This window comes from Rhea americana, unplaced genomic scaffold (assembly GCF_003343005.1).
Source record: "Rhea americana isolate MKP2758 unplaced genomic scaffold, rheAme1 scaffold_23, whole genome shotgun sequence".
In the NCBI taxonomy this organism is placed as follows: Eukaryota; Metazoa; Chordata; class Aves; order Rheiformes; family Rheidae; genus Rhea; species Rhea americana.
The window spans coordinates 6,783,253-6,803,606 of NW_028186346.1; the positions used below are offsets into that span (position 1 = coordinate 6,783,253).

The 20,354-nt window shown below is 35.2% G+C and overlaps 1 protein-coding gene across 3 annotated transcripts in view; it reads right to left on the reverse strand.

Moving 5' to 3' along the window:
• Positions 1–15,566, reverse strand: part of NALCN (sodium leak channel, non-selective) — a 233,946-nt gene extending 218,380 nt beyond the window's left edge. For all 3 annotated transcript variants that reach the window (XM_085306004.1, XM_085306003.1, XM_085306005.1), the window contains exons 1-2: positions 15,424–15,566; positions 13,433–13,615 (exon numbers count right to left, since the gene is read on the reverse strand). In XM_085306004.1, coding sequence (XP_085162130.1) covers positions 13,433–13,615; positions 15,424–15,531 — 291 coding nt within the window. In that variant the 5' untranslated portion in view covers positions 15,532–15,566. The remainder of the gene's footprint in view (positions 1–13,432; positions 13,616–15,423) is intronic.
• Positions 15,567–20,354: the final 4,788 nt, after the last annotated feature.

The window sequence follows — 20,354 nt, forward strand, 5'->3', positions numbered from 1 at the left end:
ACTTCTCATTTATGTATATCCTCAGAGTGTATATTTTCTCATAAATATGTCTTTGCTCACAGTGGAAGATCTTATTTAAAATTTGTTCACATAACAGCAATTCATCCATAGCWGCCAATAGAATTAGAATTGCTGTGTGAAGCTTAACTATAAATGGCTTTAGTGGATATAATATTACTTTATCATCATTGAGCTAACATACAAGTTCAACCTATAGCTACTTGTACATTGTATTAAACTGCTCCATCATCAGATGYTTCCAAGTAACACATAACAGTGCATAATTTATCTTCATCATAGCATGTAATGCAATATTTATGGCAATCTAGCATGCTATACTAGAAAAAATCTTGGAAAAGTGACATGATTTTACAATACACAAACCAAAGTTACTCTATTTGTAATACAATAAATGAAACAGAGCTCTGKCTCTCCTTTGATTTAGAGGGCAATTGCATATATGTTATATGCACATGACACACAAAATTGTCATCACAGAATACCTGTAATCACTAAATAATCACCACTTTATCATTTGTAATACTAAAATAGTATATTTTTAGTGAATCTGTTGAAATTTTCAGATTATTTTTCAAATTATAAATTAAGACATAAGGCTAGCTCATCCATGAAAGAATGGTCTCAAATGTATTTTTAAAGCACATTAAGTATTTGTTTATGAAATTAAGTTCATTGCAATAGAAGGCTTTTGAATTTTAGTATTTACCATCTCATTTACTGTTACTGACAGCAAAAAAAGATTGTAAGTGATCAGAAATAGAATTCTTATYGGGCTGTTCAAAGAAATGGAATTAAAAAAACGCAAGCCCACTTCATTTGATTCAGTCACCTTTGCTGTGAAAGCATTTTAGGGAAGCTTACAAAGGAAGAAATAATCCATTTTGTGAACTAAGAATCAAGACTTTCAGCCAGAGACACAAGGAACCTTTTATTTCCTAAAAATCCTATAATAGCGTTTGCTGTAAAATAATGGGGGAAAAAATGAGACAGGAGTTTTAAAATAGTCTTTAAAACAAAGCTGTTAAAGTGATCTTAAAATTGTGAAAAACATTTTATACAACAGTCTGTTCCTCAAGTACAAAAAGCATTAAAGAAAACAATCATTCTCACAAAAGGATTTAAAGGAATGTGGTCAATACCTCCCATATCAGCAAAATCAGTGTAAAGCATCTAAATTTGGTAAGCAATTCGGATTGCCCATTATTTGGAGCTGCCAGAAACTGCCTTCCTCTAGAGTCAACAGAGAGCAGGTGTTAATGCCTTCCTAGCAAAGCCTAATAGCAGGTATGAGTACAGAACACGTGGGGAAGGGAGTTTCACTAGTGTGTTACACTGCTGCTTGTCAATACACAATTCTACCACTGCTGTTGAGTGCCAACATGCCCCGCAGAGAGATTTTATGGGTTACAACACCGAAAGGCTGAATTTTGTTTCCTACTCCATCTGCTTATTATCCAATTGTAGTCAGCACCATAAAGAAGTGCTGCATTACTACCTCATTTGGCTTCCTTAGGATGTCTTAAAGGTTCAGCAAATCTGAAGATGGCTGATAAGGATTAATAGAACTCTCCTTCCTGGAAAGAGTTAAAATTGAGCTGGGAGATGTTATGACAAGTAACAGCATTCACTGTAGGAAGTACACTGTAGGAACAAAATTCTTCACTGTGAGAACAATTACACATTAGATTATGTTGCTCGGGGAAGTGGTAGTGCCTACCTCATTGGTTCAGCCTGATAGGGCCCTGGATAACCTACTTTAAGACCTTGCTTTCTACAGAAGATTGGACTGGACAAACTCCAGAGGTCCCTTCCAACTAGACTTTTGGATGCTTCTGTAAGTCTATGATGCCCCGCACGGCTGATTCCAGTCCCACATGTAATTACACACACACACACACACGGGCGTTTGCCAATGTTTGGTAGCACCCTGAAGGCTTCAGAATGTGACGTGTGCTAAGTGCTGTTGTGCTATCTGAAATGTTTGATAACAGGGCAATTGCTTCAGGCAGCAGGATTCTGCGCTCCTCCAGTTCCRAGGTTTACTGTTAATGCAGCGGCTGGGTTGCATCCAAATTACAAGGTGAAAACTTTACATTCTGAAGCACTGGGTGACGCCCGGAGGTTCAATAAGGAGATCTGATAGGCAAATAGGCAGATCTAACAGGACACGACTCATATTTATAATCTATATTTGCATCTCTCCTTCAACAGAAAAAAGCCACGATGATAGGAGTTGGAATAGAGGAGAAAGAGGTAATCCTTAAAAAGTTTTCTTTTTTAATGGTTTGATAATTATCATTATTAAAAGCTACGGAAGTCATTTTATATTACAAAGACCAGTAAAAGTTTATGGAAACAACAAACTTAATACAGTCATAWGAAAGCAGTATTTTCAAATCTCTCATTGCAGAGAGTTGCAGAGAACACAATATTCTGAAATGAAATTTATCCTTCAGGTTGCTGCCTTAAAACCCTCAACACATTTCATGATCTCCATGAAAATATAGCTGCATAGAAATGTTCTTATTCACTTCCACAGAGATTTGGATCCCATTAAGGTTTTTCTTCTTGATGTCTCATTTTATTCTCTCAAATTAAAGAGAGAACACAACAGAGGCATAAAATAAAAAAYTGAAAATTGATATTGTTTAATTATAGTAGACTTCTCTGAAAATGTAAGTTTTAAGACAGCATAGCACATTCAGGATGAAGTTCCCTTTCTTTCTACCTAAATACATAAATTATTATCCAATATGTTGATTTCACCAGTACCCCAGTAAATGTGACATTCTACCYGGACATGAAGTGATACATTAACAATGTCCTTGATGATAATGGCTTTCATGCAGAAAAATATTAAAGTAATCCTTGAAAATGCTATTAGAAATGGCAAAAAATTAACATTACCGAAAAGTAAAGTTCTGTTCATCTAATTGGTATGACTGTTGACAGGGCATGTTTCTAGACACTTTAATGAAAGTCAGTGTGTTGTTTATTTTTTCTAAGTTACTTCAAGGTTAAATTATGGTCACCATGGTAAATCACTAAATATTACATGGATACACACTTTAATCTATGCCCTAAAATAATTTCTCACTAATGATTTCTATGACCCATTCTGTGGCTAGAGAAATTATCTTTCTTAATGTTAGAAATACTGCCTATGTAAGTTCACCAAGTAATTCAAATGTCTTTGATTTTCTAATACTCAAATGCAAAAATTGTGCAAAAAGCCCCACTGTGTAATATGAGTCATTACTTTCCTGTAATAAACACTCCAACAAAAACAGGCACAAGTAACCATAGAAACAGGTGCGTATATTCTAGTGCAGTGGTCTCTAACCTCCCCTGGCCCACAAGCAGCAATACTGAGCTAGCAGCATGCTGCAGGCAACTTCATACTTTGTTTTCCTCATCATAATCAGTTTTAATTTTTTAATTTCCTGTGACTGCAAACAGCATCACAGCATCTCACTAGAAACATGAGCTCAATAAGCTCTTGCTAAGTAAAATAGCAATAGACAGAAACAGGAAAAAATGAGAGATAGAGAGAATCAGCTATTGTAGAYGGAATGCCTTATTCAAAAATGGGATACCAATATTGCTTGTTATGAAATAATATTTAAAGACTGTCAATCAGAGCTGTCACAGAGGCTTAAACTGGATATTTCAGCATTTTTTTAYTTAAATAAAAAGAAATTGAGTAATACCCTTTTTCCCAAGGCAGCATAGTATGGGACCTGCACCAGGTTTCCAGTAGTATTACAYATAATACAAAATTCTATTTTTTTAATACAGACATGTAAAATAATTACTCACAAAGACGATTTTATTTCACTTTATAACCACAAGAAGCACAGTCAAAGGCGAAACTCAAATCTTAAGTTGACTACATCCTTGCTTYWTGTTTGCTCTATGAACTTTTTTACTACTAAAAGTAAGTGGTTTTCACTCTCTTTTTCTTGCCCCCTCCACAGAGCTATACTCAGTTTAMTCAAAGCATTTCATCATTTTCTCATCCACATTACTGATTCTGCTAGTTGCATCTGTACCTTCCAGACTAAGGTCCTTACTCACATTTGTAACTTGCTTCATAGTGTCCAAACATATCCTGAGACTGTGTTTTTACCACCAAACATCAAAAGCCATCTGAGCATGTTGACATGGGCTGACACAAGCCACATACTCTGTTTTACTACCTGACCTTTAAAAATGACACAACATCTTGATCCTTAACTCATTTTTATGCCATGGGGTATTTTGTACAGTAAATATAAAATAACAGATTGCAGTAATTTCAGGATTTCCTTCAATTTGTGCRATGAAGCAAAAATTGACTTGACAAAGTTACAAGAAGTTGCTGAGCAAGCTGCAATTCAACTGATACTTCTGTCGTTTAACAGAAAGATTAGACTTATTTTCTATTTTTTCCATTCTTGCTGAAGTGGCTTTAGGTAGAAGATTTAGTATTAAAGGTACTGGAGAGAAAGCAAGAAAGATCCTTGTAGTAAATTCTGTAATCCATAACTCATGACAAACTTCTGAATTAGTATCATTATGGTAGAAACTCATTTGAGCACAAATTAATTAATACCATAAGAGTTAAARAGAGGAAGTTTGCACTCAGAGGTCTGTACACTTTCTGTAGTGCCCAYCATCCACCGACAACCAACCTAAAAATATAGAAGTGGATTAATTGCTTACTGTGAAATATCTAAAGGTTAGATGTCACCATCCAGCCTAGTTACTTTAAGCTTCCTCTAGAGTCAATAGAGAAATAGCTCTGATGAATTACCTTTTGGAAGGGCCTATTTTACACACTGATCTCAGTATGAGGTCYCTCTGAACTCACTATAGAAGTTAGCTCAGATTTGGATAACTAAATTGCAGACYCTCAAAATAGGGTTGAGGAATCCTACTGAAAGCATTCTTATTTTAAGCCCTAAAATCAAGAAGCAAAAAACTACTACAGGCAAGCAAAGACGACTGAAAAAGTAATAGGGTACGTAACCAGACATTAGCTGCCACTGGAAACAACCACATGTTCCCATATTACCAGTTTAGAGCGTGGCAGAGTATGATACTGCTCCACCTCATATTGCTTGTACTACAGGGGAAACAAAGGAGTTGCAGGGAACTAAATGTGACAGAGTTCAAGTCCACAYGGCTCAGGTAAGGTGCCAGATTACTCTGCCCTCCATTCTTTCCCCTTGGGCAGGTGGATAGCAACTACAGCAGCTAAAGCATCTATCAGAAAAATAACAGTGAAAATGTTCTATTTGCACAGGGGGAACACTGCCTGGGAGCACCTGCCATGCTGAAAGCCACTGATTTTAGTTAACTAAGGATTCTGGCCTTTAGCATTTGACTGAAAGAAGGGAAACAACTCAAATCTGTCTGCGATTGAGTTGCCAGAAGGTTAAGCTTTGCTTCAGTCCCCGCATRAACGCAGAGAAAGGGTGCAGTAAGCTAATGATGTAACTGCTTACTTTAGATTCTTGCAAGAATAGTGCTCAGTGCTACTGAAATAAAATCCGACAAATCCACTTGCAACTACTTTAGTTAATACAAAAGTTTTGCTGTGAATCCTAAGATGTAATTGATTTAACAACAGGGGAAATGTCAAGGACCATTACTTTTGACATTCTATAATCCCTTTGTTAGCTGAAATATGTCACAACTACACAGCGAAGAAAGATATTTCTATTAAATTCAGTGTAGTGCTTCTGCTATATAATTTTTTTTTCCAAATTTCACCCTGATTGTACTAAAATTGATGTCTACTAGGCTGTTTTAATGGACAAGAGAGAGAGCTCTCACACCTTTTATTTTCAAGTGTTACTCTCTTAACAGAGGGACAGGACATACTATACCTCAATTTTACAACATGATTTCAATGTTGATTTTGTAATACCATCCTGATTGTGATTAGAAGCTGCAATGAGGATGGGGTATAATAAACATGATTTCATGGTCCATCTCTATTCATCTCTCATTCCTTTAAGGCAGAATTTTCAGCTTAGCGATCTGTTTCTTGGTTCCTTTTGTTGCTATGGATGTGAATTCCTCTCTAATATGCACATATTTTCTTCAGTGTTTCTTGGACTTTGGCACATTTTCCTATGCAGTTATTTAAAATGCCAATGGGGCAATTGCAATCAATACAAGTAGTTTACCTGTAATGTTTCTCCATACTTTATTCCATCTCCTAATAAAGCTGAAAGTAAAAAATTCTCAAGATATGATATCTTYAGATTACCTTTAAAGTACCTTGCTCATTCCGATGTGACACGACTTGCAGAACACAGCTTATTAGTAATCAGAAGAYAATTTTTATATTATATTGATTAAAAAAAAWAAAAAGTCCTTCCATTGGAGGGCAGGCTTCCTGCTTTTTGTCCTATGCCTGATGCTTATCTAATACCACATGTATTTTATGTTTGAGATTTTTTTTCATTCCTCTGGCTACAATTCCTCCCATGTACTTTTTCAGTGTGGAGATCCTTACAAAATTCTCCCTAAATTAAGGGGCAGACCTATCTAACACACATACAGTCATGTTTTAAGTGACATGTGAGTGGGCCTATAGATGTAAGTGTTGATTCTATATAACTGCAAGCCTTGTTAGTGAGGTTACAAGTTCCTAATAAACTATTTTAGACTGCCACAAACATTAGTTCATACATGGTGCTCCCAGAAGCATGCCAGCTACATCAGTAGGTTATATAGTGGACATAAATTGTATGTAAATGGGAGCCCAATTCAGATCTTATCCAAGAAACAGTGAAGGAGATTGATTTCCTTTCATTTGTATAGATTTAACCTTTCCTCSATGAAGGTAACTATAGCAGAGCTATTTCTGACTATGAAATCTCAGACAAGAAAATCTGAACCAAAGATTCACTGATCTATAGTTACATTTGGGAAATAAAGTTCATGCAGATAAGCTTATGATAAATAGAAAGCGGTATTCTGAACTGAAGAGATCATGAAAATACCAATGTCAAKTTGAATTCAATACCTTATATTATTTCATTAAATGTATTCCATTTTGTATATCAGTACATGGTTCAGAATCCTGGTACATTAAAATAAGTGGTGAAAATTGTTTTGATTTCTTAGAAGGCTATAATTTCCTACACAGATGTGTTTAATTTTTGTTTAACTGTTTAAGCATATTGTTTAATTTTTTGACTCTTTACAAAAATATAAACCACTAATAGTACACAGTAAAATAAAGACCACTGCCAGCTAAACAAGGAAGTTCCAGTTTTATTATCCCAATGAATTGAAGTTTAGTCACTTACCTAGAGTTCYCCTGTGTCTGCAAATCTGCATATTCCATATATTCTGGCAAACACCTCATTATATGTTTTCTGATAATCTTCAGGGAACATATTACTTTATCAAAAAGAGCATTTCCAACCATATAAAAGGCTGTTTAGAGTATAACAAAGTGATTGTCAAAAAAGTGAAAGCATTCTGTGAGAGGCTGGTTGACAACAAAACCATCATTATTCACCATACCACCATAAAAAGACGTCCTTGACTTCTGCCAGCTCACTGAGATTACATCATATTGTTCAACCACCCCAGTACTAACAGAGCTTGTGCTTCAGGATTCAGCCTGTATCTGAGGAGCAAGCGTACYTTAATATAGATGTGGAAAACATTTTTCCTTGAAGATGATCTGATTTAACGTATTTCCATTTTATGTGAGAGAATTAAGGATAAAATTAAATTAAGTAATCTCTTGAAACACCCTTAAATGCTTCACTGAACTGAATGAATGACAGATCTGGCAACATGCTAATACTGGGAGACTTTTAAGTTCATGATAGTGACGGCTATTGTATGTGCTGCACTGGCAACAATAATTAAAAATAAAAGTTTGATTTCATTCAATTAAAATATTCCTATTCCTAAAAACCACAATAATCTAGTTTCAATAAATCCCATTATGTTTCTATCCTGGGCTTAATTCTTACCTTCTGTCATCACTAAAGCAGAGCTGCACTTCACATTTAATATTTCTAAGTTTGAGACAAATAAATTTTAAAAAACCTGATGTAGGGCTTTTCTGAAGCCAGTCTGGATGCCATAAATTATCTTCTGATATTTTTGGCAATATTCTAATTCCTTGGATCTGTCAGTTGAGCATGCCCTCAGTAGGACACTGACAAGAACTAATCAGACCGCAGAGAAATGTGCTAATCTTCAACTTTCTTAAAAAAAAAAGATAACTTACAGGAACTCAACTTAAAACATTTAGATCTTTTCTAGTATGTATATGTCAAAATTAAAGAAATGAGTTCTCCATTTACATGTGGACATGCATTAACTCCAGTAAGCATTAATTCCACAAATCATGTTGGAGGTTGAAGTATTTATACAGCATGGATATGTAGTACTCCACATTTGAAAAACCTGATTTCTAAGATTATCAGTATTATTAAAAATTATAAGCAAAGCAGAAGTAATGTGATTCTTTGCTGTGTTTCTTTTTCTCCTTAGAGTGCAATACTCATACTATTTGTCCCTGGCACCCACCTGTTATCTTGCTCCTTCAAAGTACAATCAGATCTTCCTGCCCACAGTTTTACTGCCTATTTCATATTTCAACATGTTTTGCTGAATTAACACCAGAAGGTACAATACGGAAACAGCAGTGGTTCAGCATGGATGAGAACAGAAATACTTGCTTATCTGTACACTCTYCAAAGCCCCCATGCACACTAAGACAAAGGTAAAAAGCTCATATTCATGCTGTYTTCCTAAAATCCTGATTTTAAACTGTATTAAGGAGAAGGGAGAGGAAAAAAATATATTTTTTGCTTGTAATGGAACAAAGCTAAAATAAAAAATAAAGAAAATTGTATAGATCTATCATATACTATAATTATGTATATGTCATAAGGATAACAAATAAGAGTCGGTCATTCTGAGTTAATTCTATTTCCTTTTTACTGCACAAACATGCATCTTATTCATATGCTAAAACACAAGCCCAAACTGCCTTAACTTTAATACACAGATAAAGCAAGACATGGAAAGGACACCTCTCAGCCTCCAAAATTATGGTAGTAACTAGTGTATTTGGATGTTGGGATTCCAGTCCCAACCCAGCTACCCCTATGTTAACACAGACCTGAGGTCTGTCTATAGGGAGGAACCAAAAAAAAGAAAAAAAGAAAAAAAGTAGCATAGCAAGACCTGCCTATAAGCAAGCTTAACTAATAATCGCCATATGATAACAGCAGAGTGATATCATTCATTAACAAAACATACTGCAAAAATATCCTCAGTTTCCCTGTTGATTTAATCGCCAACATCYTTTCTAGCGAAAGATAAAAAACAAATTAAAACATCCAATGTCCTCCAACTGTACTCATTTCAAGTGTTAAATACCAAAATAATATCCTTAAGATAGTTTTGTAAAATACGTTTGTGYAGTTGCTTTAAATAAGTTGACGGTTTCACCAAAACATAAATTCTTAATATATGTATTTTCATCATCCAAAAAGAACCCATTAAAAAACAAGCACTGTCTGGTACCTGGAAGCAGAAGTCTGACATTATAGATTGGACTGTAGCTCTTGAGTAGAMGCTGAATGCATTGCAATATCCCTAAAAGAACCTCTTTTACCAGTTTAGGGAAATGGGCATGTTTTGTTCACAGCTTTTTTTTTATGTATAGAAAGATGGTGATATTTAACATCAATTTTTTAATCCTTGCGATGATTTACTAAGAGATCATAGTTTTTAATTGCTATAGCATTAAGTACTTTTTAAGACACGTCTGTAATACAATTTGGTAGATATCTGCTAAGATGCTCCATAAGCTATTCTTATAAAAATACTGATGTGGCTAAGTAACATCATCCATTAATTCATGCACTACTCAGAAAACAGAATTTGCAATTCAGTAAAATCATTAAAATGTGCAATTTATGTAGAAAGACTGCAGAAAAAATGGAAACTTGCATAACCAGGAAGGTCATATTTTTTAAAATAACCTTTCATATTAAAATATTGCTGTACTAATTAAAGCAAGTTTCATGACTGAAATCCATATTAAAAATTTTTAGCTCATAAAAACATAATAAGCTATACATAAATCAAAAGAGTAAACYGCTCATAGTTTCTCTTACAACTACCTGACTTACTTGATGAAGTAACCAACAGCTAATTTTTAATGTTATCAAACTATTCAGTTAGAGGCCAGGTAGCATTCACAGAAGTTATCCTCTGGTTGCTGATATTACACATTTACTGAATTCACTTATTTGAAATAGATTTAACTATGAGTACACAGGATCTTCCAGGACTACTGTATCATTTCACAGCGAGCACTAACATAGACCATCATTCTTCAAATTAGAACATAATTTAAAAGGGAGAAATCAAAAATAGATGGTAAGAAACAAACTCACTTGGTCTTAATTCTCTGTCTGACATAATGCTCCRTAAACTATTAAAAATCTTATTAACATTTGTACTATGACAAGCAACAATCGCCTATACCACTATATACCATAATTAAAATACCATTTCACAGCATCTTTCAGTGCTTTATTCCAAGTATGGCCGCTACACAGACTACAATCTATTGGACTGCATATCTGTCCCCATTACAGTTCTTCYGGAAGAGTCAGTCTACTATGATAGCAATAATAAGAAATACCAATATGCCATTTTAAAAATAAAAGCATCTCAGACTCTGCAGTGGATATACACCACACTATTATCTTCTGGTTTCTTTAATACTTGTATTTTATGCCCCTTGCCTACACGCATGTCAGGGTCTATTTCACTTAACCACATGTATTTGTTTATTTTATCACTTTATACAGAGATAACAAAAAGTTTTTACAGACAAAAGGCTAAAAATTTGAGAAACTTTTTATTTTCTATAAACCACTGGGACCCAGCGGAAGTAAATTTCTAATTTGTCCTCAGAAGGTGTTAATTAGATATAACTTAACATTTTCAAAAATCTTCCTATATCAGTTACAGTGTTACTAATTGGGACTTAAGTGGATGGTGCCTACCTTCTCCATAAATAAGATTTCTCTCTGGGTTAAAGTTTTCATTAATCAAGGTTCWAAAGTTTATTAGCATTTCAAACCCATAGGCCTTTACAGAAATACTGATTTATGTATAAGTTGGGTTAAGACTTTGGGTATAATTCAGAACAACRTATAGCAATAAATTCATTGATTTAAAGTCTTCAATGTGCTTAAACTAGGACAACAGTTCATAAACAAGATGGTCAGAGGGCTGGAGTACATGAGGTATGAGGAGATAAGAGATGATGGTCTGTTCAGCCTTCAGAAGAGAAAGCCTCCTTAACTGCTATCTCCAACTATGTGATCAGAGGAAACAGAGAAGATGGAGCTATGCTCCTCTCAGAGGGGCAAAACAGTAGGAAGAGAGGCAGCAGACACAATTTGGAACATGGTAAATTGCATTTAAATATTAGGAAAAAGTTTTTTGCACGAGATTGGTGAAATACTGGACAGGATGCCAGAAAGGTTGTACAATCTCCATCCTTGGAGGATTTGATACTCAACTGGACAAGTCCCTGAGTAACCTGACCTAACTGGACCCGCTTCAGGCAACAGGTTGGACTAGATCACCTCTGGAGGTACTTTCCAACCTAAATTTTTCTATGATTCCACAAATAGTGCCAATGAATCTAATTCATTTGAGTGTAACTATATTTATTAATTCAGACATTAAGTTGTAAGAAAATCCTCAGTTGTTGAAATAATAATAAATACAGCCATCTTCCACTTAAACAAACTATCTTTGCATAACACAGGTTATGACTAATCTATTTTACCATATATTTATCCAGTAAAGAAAGAGTAAAAWGTTGATGTCCAAATAAAATAATCCTTACTGCGATCTACACGCGTAATGTGAACCAAGGCAGTGGGAGAAACTCCAGTTGCTCACTCTGTGACGACAGACTCTCATCAGACATGCTTCACAGATCAGTTCATATCCACAAAAATACAAACCTTACATTATCCAATGARAGATGTTACAAAATCCAGCAACATATTACTCATAGCCCCTAGCTGCTCACTGTGAATGAATCTGATCTTTCCATACACAAAGGCTGAGAAATCAAGCTTTGCACAAAGAGTCACACTGTGTTGGCAGTGCCTCCCTCCCTCTGGCCTAATCTCCACATGCCCACTTCTTTGTAAGGTTGTACTGGCTGTAAGAGTAACTTGTTCCTCCCCTTCACTGTCCAAATGCGCATGCAGAACACTAATTTCCCATTCACAGTCCAATGGCCTCACCTTCATCTGCTTAATGGACACTTTTGAATAGGAGAGTATATGTAGCAGCCAGAAATACTATTTCACAAAAGATTACTTTGGCCTTACGCAACACAAGACGACTTTCACAAAATCTTRTATCAGTAACTTTCCAAATGTTAACATTAATGAAATTTTAACTTTTGCTACTAATACGCATTAGATAGATGACATAATAGTTTAATTTGGCAGTGAACAAAAACRCTCGCTCCAAAAGCACAAGTCAGAACCCACTGAAGAGCTAAGTACCACCTGAGCTGTCTCAAGAATCATCAGACCTTTCAGAACTGAAACACACTGATTCTGTATTCTGTGCAATAGTGACATAATTAAACTGTTAACAAGCTTTGCAGATGAATTTTCTGTATATGAACTGAATTTGTGTATTTTTACTGAAGACTGGAAACAACCATTAAAACAATGCCACAGAATGAAGCCTACTAAAAAATTATGCAGTTTTATGTTCTCCAACACCATATCTACTTATACAAGTACAATTAGTCCAGTAATAACTGTAMGCATTTGATAACAGAAGCATTTGTTTATGAATATTTATTATATTAAGAAAAAAATTCAGCAGAGCAAGATAACTTTATTTCTCATTTTGCTCACAGTAAGGCATATATATATACTCTTATTTATTATTTAATTATTTTAAATATATATATATATATACACACATATATATATATACACACTCTTATTTAACTCTGCAATGAAAACATCCAGTCTTGGGGAATGAAAATCAATATGAACCTCTAGACATTTCCAAAAGATTCTTACATAAGAATCTTACATGTAGCTCATTTTGCCTTTCCTTATTCATACTAACACAATGAGACTATGTATTTCTTAGCAGAAAATCATATTATGCATGCCGGTACTTTATTTTTTGGATTACATGTGCAGCAAATGTGCATCTTTGTCAATCTATCCTTTCTGTTTAAGTGCCACGGTGTTGCCTGCAGTTAAAAAAAATCATGGCAAAAAGACCTGAGAAGTTAAAATAATCAAATGCCATTAGCATATATTCTGATTCATTTACTTAARAACATGAAAAATATCTTGGAAATGCTTACCTTAACTATGCCACGGATATGCATTTTAGCTATCATCTCTGCAGTGTAAAGAAACATCAGTAGAGTATCGAGAGCAAATGTCACATATTGGAGAGGAGGATAATGCTCGAAAGTCTTTGGAGTGTTCATGCAAACGGAAATCACACTGATGATGGCACAGATTCGTAGTAAAGAGTGTACCCACTGAAAAAAAAAGACATTGTGATATTGATTTGATACAGCTAAAATATTTAGCCTCCGTATCTTGTACCAGGACTTTCTGTAAACACATATGGYTGAGTTTTTCTTTTATATCATTATTCATATATTTATGGTCTTCCTCCAAAAATAAGCACTTCTGATTTTGTTAAAAGTATTAAATAAATTATTAGTTTATTTGGGAGGCTGTATAATTTAGGCAATAAGGATTAAGAATCAGGAAAGAGAGTATGAATGCTATACTTTGTGGCCTTTGCAATCCAATTTATTTTCAAATGATAACTTGTCATTTCTATCAGAACCACAACAAGAAAAAAAAAAGCACTTTAGCAAAAGTGCATCTCCAAACAAGAAATATTGAACTAAAAAGTATACTTATAGCACCTTTTAATCTAGGGAAAGGTTCTATTCTTATTTACACCAATTCAGACCTTCTGATATCAAGAAGTTGCAAAACCACTCATCTAATTTTGGTTTACTAAACACTTGTCTAAGTGTAATGATATTTGACCTAGATGAACAGCTCTAGTGTTCATATACTTTAAGGTCAAATTAGTAACTTGAAAGTGCAAGGCACCATACGAATGRTCTACATCTCTTCAATCTCCACAGAGTAATCTCTTGTTTCAAATGAAAAAAATAGCATAAATAGCRAAGTGTGGCTGATATAAAAAACCGTTGTCTGTCATATGAAAATGTCAATATTACATGTGCTAAGCAATATACTAGTCCATCAACATGACAAGAAGCAAAATGATTCCATCTAAAAGCAGTGTACTGAGAATTGTATGTACATAACCTATCTCAGCATATACTTCTGCAATGACATTTTTAGCTTATTAYAGCCATCAGTACAAACCTTCTATTTAAAATTAGTTAGTATGAATCATTAATATATTGGCATTGTCTTGTAAATGATTTAGGTGCTAAAACGCAGAAGCAAAGCTGAGGGAGTCTGGGATCCACACTGCAAATGAGATGATTGTTTCACTAAATGAATATAAGGCCAATAGCCTCTRTTAATTGATTTGAGTAGATTTGACTTTTTGCTCTTATAAAATAAACATTTCCACTCTGCTTTAAGAGAAGCATGAAAATGCCTTCTCTGCAAAAGTATGAATTCTTCAAAATACAGGAATCCTGGATGCACACTAACTGCTGAATAAATAAATAACTGACATATTTACACGGTAATGGCATTTTCTTAATACTGCACATTTTATTAATAACTCTATTCCCAATGAAACTTTCACTGGTTTCAAATTACAAGWCACTTTTATACCAATCTATTGCTTAGGTCACACTGTAGGCCAAAGGACACTAGGAGAATCTGAATTCTACTGGAAAATAAGCAGCCAAAATATGCTTTTGWATTCATAAAAGATGTAAGAGATGAGATTAGAAAATCAAAACTTTTAAATACTGACCACCACTTTAACAATAAAATGCTACTTTTGAAACACTTATCCAAAGCTCATTTTACAAACTTGGCTTGTAATTTCAATAAATATGATAGCAACCAGAGACACTGTAAGGATATGTGATTAAAAAAAAATCTGTAGGTGAGCTTCTTAGCAAACACTGCCTGCCCATTCCTGTCACTTTGCAACAACTGAAACATTTTTATTTAGATTTAGACTTTTCGCAAAAATGAACAAGTAGATTAGYAACCACAGTTCAACACCTTTTTCTTACAAATACTTACTTATTTCATAATCTTTCTTGGAAGTCATATTTCAATGATAAAATTCACATTTAACTTTTAACAGGCAACTACTGAAAGAGATACCTACTGGTTTGTTAATCCACAGAATATCTGCATTGTCTGACAAAGACTCATCGGGACCAAAATCTGTAACTGGCTGGGCTTCCACCCTTGAACTTTGTTTCCTTTTGAGCATCCTGAAGTTAACTTTTRTTATCTATAATGATGAAACCTCCTTGGGGAGAAAAAAAAGAGAAGAGTCATTAATTTACCAAACAAAACATTTTATAATGAACTTTTGAACAGTTTTGTAATTAACCTAAAACATTTTGTCTCTGTGCCAACCTGCTTTTGTACTTACTGAATAATAGGATCTTCATTTCATCAAGAAACTGCCTATACCAATGACTGATATGACTCTCATAAGTTTACAAAATGCACACATAGAGGTATGCAACTCAAATAATTAAGGGAAACTTAGCAAAGCTTGTAGAAAACTTATATTAGTATGCAAAGAAGACTATTGCTGGGACATAAACCCAAAGTAATCTTGATGGATTTGATCTGGAGCCATTTAATGTAACGGTGACATTTCCATTTATTACACTAAAGCCCAGTGAGCCAAAGGCAAACAGGAGATGTTAAGTAGCCAGCAGATGCTACTGTTCTTCTGTTCTTTCCTGAAATCAGAAAATAAGTCTTTTTATTAGAAAATTCTATTACTAATATGTATTTTTCTAATATTCTTTACGTTAGCAATTACCCACTCATGAGCCAGACAGCTGGTTCACTCCAGGACTTATGCACATGGAAGCATCGAGGAAAGTGTGCCCTTTCCACAAGGCTAGGCACAGTTTCCACACTCCAGTTTGTGCAGCACAGAGACCAAGCCTTTTGTGCACCTCAAGGATGCCCGACAAGAGCAGAGTTGGCTATATCTTAATATTGATTTTTGCACAGATACACTGCATGGAGCCAAAAAGCCTAAACAAATAAAGAGATGAACAAGCTGCACCCTCCCAAAGGAGTAACAGTCTGTCCAGAAGACAGCACAGGGCATGCACAAGATCCACTCATTCATGAAATACAATCCCTTAGGTTTTGTTTTGCTTTTTTCCAGGAAAACAAAGGGAAAGCAGAAAGCAAGATCTTGGACAAACATTCAGGACCAAGCGTGTTTTCTAGKGGATGGTACACTTTCAAAAGGTTAGTCAAAAATAATATAAGTTAATTCAATAARAGCTACAAGTTAACCATCAAATATCACAAGGTACGTTGACGACTGCAGTGTGAATACAAGAAACACGGTTCTTTAATTAGCTGGCAGCAGTGGGTTTAAAGGCTATGGGAGGTACCCAGGCGTTTTCTCCCAACTGTCCTTTTCATTATACGGCCCGCTGCTTCACATCCAAACACTATGCCTTTATACATTCTTTACTGCCTCTTCTTTTACCTATAATGGCAAACATAACCTGCTCATCTTCTTCTGAGTCACTTACAGTCTATTCCTGCTGTGTCTATTCACTCTCTTTCAGAATCAAGAGGTCAGCTCCCGTCTCTGGAACCCCCCTGCTATGTTTTCAGAAGACTGCTTTTTTGYTTTTTCCCACAGTGTGTCTCTCCACAGGCAAGGTACTCCTTGCAAACCTCTGCAAAGTTTCCTCACTGTCCTCTTTCAAATCCATTGTTAAATTAAAATGCCTGATCATGATRACTCTGTGATCTGGGTACCCTAGTGTTTTCCCGTCTGCATACACCTGATATCTCCTGTCTAATATTTAAAATCCAAGCCTGGACCATTGGTCTGTGTTTGTATAGTCCATAAAGCAATAGCATCGAGGTTGAGAACTGGTGCTCCTAGCTGAAGGAGCTGAAGTTATACAGCAATTGTTTTATTTTTTTAATAAACAGATGTGATATAAAAGCAAAAAATATGGGACAACTTCTGACATCTTTACTCATGTTGGATGGTCAATCACAGCAAGATACAACCTTAGTACAAGTGAAACTGATAACCTGTGACTGAAAATATGCRAATGTTCTTAAATGAACATTTTAAATACACTCTAACAAAGGAAGCCTACAATACAAACATATTCCTACAAGCTCTTATGTTCTCTTAAGCCTCCTCCTTCACTTCCTGCCCTCATGTCTTTCCCACAACCTTCCATTACTTCCTTCTCTCTACTCATTTTTCCTCCTATTTATTTCCAAGCCTAATGCACTGACATATTTTTTCTGTTTTGACCAAAGCATAATTAAAAACTCTTGAYGTCTTGGGGGATGTTGGTATATTTTTTGAGGTCATGAAGCATCGTATCWCTCTTATAATGGCTACATTTAGCACAGTGATAAGAAGTCTGCCAGTTTTTGGCAACTGCAGCTCCCAAGACCTTAGAAGTAAAAAAACCAAAAAACAAAAAACAAAAAAAAAAGAAAGAAAAGAAAAAAAAGAAAAAGTACTTTCCAAAATGCTTCTTCCAACTATGTTCTTCTGTAAACTGTTACTCAAAAGCTAATCAACAAATCAATAACATAACAATAGTTTTATGTTTACCCTTTTTGACAATGACTATGATAGTGGTTCCGGTAATCTCTTAAGAAAATACTTATAAATGGTACAGGATCAATATGGTAAGTACAATCAGTAAGACAATTATGAGAAAAGGCTCAGGATATGAAACACTGGTGAACTACTACTAAAATCATTTTTATTATTGATACTCTAAATAACAAGTTTTATCTGTTTCGGGAATAAAGTAGATAATTACCAACTCGTTATAAAAGAAGCTCAGTCGCTTTTATGCTTTTTTCAGTATTGCTTCTTTATATATTTGATGTGTGGAAGATTAGCCATATCCTCACAGTGAAATTCCCATTTACCTTGTTATCCAGTGACACTTTCTTTTTACCTATTGAACTGATTTGGGCACATAAAATATCATGAACGTGAGATGTCAGCTCCAGTTTCAATTCACTGAGTCATAATCAAATGTGGTGACAAAAGAGATCAGCATTCCTATTTTTAATGGGAGAGATCAGAAGTCCTATTTTTAAGAGGTGGCCATGCACRCAAATCCAAGGGAAGGGAGGAAACATCTGTGGCATACAACAGGCAGTATGCTCACTTCTCTACTTGAAATGAGCAGGAGTGCCCACAAAACTGTAGAATCAAGACTGAAAGCCAGGAACCTTCTAGACATGATCTTTAGCAAGAMTGTTCAAAGTATAGTAAGATTGTTCACAAGCTTTTATGCTATTCTTTTTGTTCTCACTACTTTTAATTTTCCAGGAAACACACAGGCTTTTACATGTGTTTGTTACCTTAGAACAACACWAAGCCCAAGGCAGCCTCAAGACTCTCCTGTACGCGTATAAGGAATTTAACTCTTGAACTACAAAACTGTACTCTTGAATTGCAATCCCTTTTGCAGCTCTGTCTGTAAGGGGGATTCAGCTGCCAAGATGCACAGGAGGAAGGGTGGTGTGCACAAACTTGAAGCACATGACGTGCAACGAGCACCACATGAAGGGGTGCTCCTGGGGAGGCTGCAGTCCTCCTTACCTCCAACTATGAATCCACCCCTGCAGCTCCCGCATTGATTCTAACATACATCCTTCGGTCTTCCTTTAATGACTACCTGTTATCAGCATAAGAGACTTAATACATTACCTGGGGAATATTTCTAGCTCCAGAGTTTTTAGAAAAATGGGATGTGGGGTGAAGATAGGTTGTGAGACAGGAAACAGCATGGAGTTTTGGGGTTATGTCCACTTAAGATTTCCTTGGGGTATTTTCTCTGTATTAGCAATGAAAATCAACAGCACTGGTATCAACCTTCTTAAGGAGGAATGTAGTCTCTTTGCTTTTAAATTTTTCCTTTAGATCTTTTTTAGARGCAAAGACAAACTAAAGGAGCAAAACAAAATAGAAAATTATTCATGCACAGAGCCCTTTCAGATCCACTCAGTCAGCCTTTTCTCTCTCTCACCCTGAACTTGCATGTATGTTCAAAGAAAATTAAGATCATASCAAGACAATCACTATCCCATCTTAGAACTAAAATTCAAGACAATAAACTAAATTTATCAGCATTCTACTAGATCTGCAGCTTCTCCTGAAATGGAAGTATACCAGCACAACAGCTGGTAAACTTAAAACTCAGTGTGCATATTGAGGGGAAAAAAAAACTCTAAGAAGAATGTCTAACTCCAGTTTGTGATATCCCCGCTGACCATAAGACACTTTTGCTGATGGAAGTTTGCACTTCCTACAAAAATCAGAAGACAAATTAAAAAAAGCAGCTGATCCTACACAGCCCAAAACCTGAGAAATCCRTGCCTTGTTCCTAAAGTAAGTTCAGTGTATATAGCATATTCTCAAGCAACCTCTATTACAAACACAAAAAATGCATTTATAAAAGGCACTGGTAGAAAAAGAMGGCAGTTGAAAAACACTTTCACATAAATTAAGTTGAAAAATAAAGCAGATGCTCCTCTCTGTCAAAATTTCTAAGACTTATAGGAAGAGTTTAAAGAACAGCCAAATCCTTGGTATCAGCAAAGTCTGGCTTCCTGCATATTTCTGTCTCAGAGTCTATTGGCTTTGTCACCTCAGACCATGTGAGCACAGACTGGAAGTCCTCCTATGGCTGGGCACCTACAAGAACTCTCTTTAACATGAACTCTGAATGTTTGAAAATATGTCATGGAACTCTCATTCCAACTTSTCATAGAGCTAGGACATATAAAGTGGCACATAAACTTGTTAATTATCTTTTAACCTTAACACATATGCAAAATCAAAAAACTGCCAATGGGTCCAAAATTTTTAGTGGGTAASAGGAAAAGGACCTAAACACATCAATACATAGCATGATGAAAAAACATCAGTTCCATTTTATATTTAGAAATTCCACAAGCTACCTTAAAGAAGAAACTGCTCTCAGCAATAGTATAGCTTCTATGACTACTACTCCAAAAAAAAAAGAAAAAAGTTCTCTTTCTTTACAAAGCCTT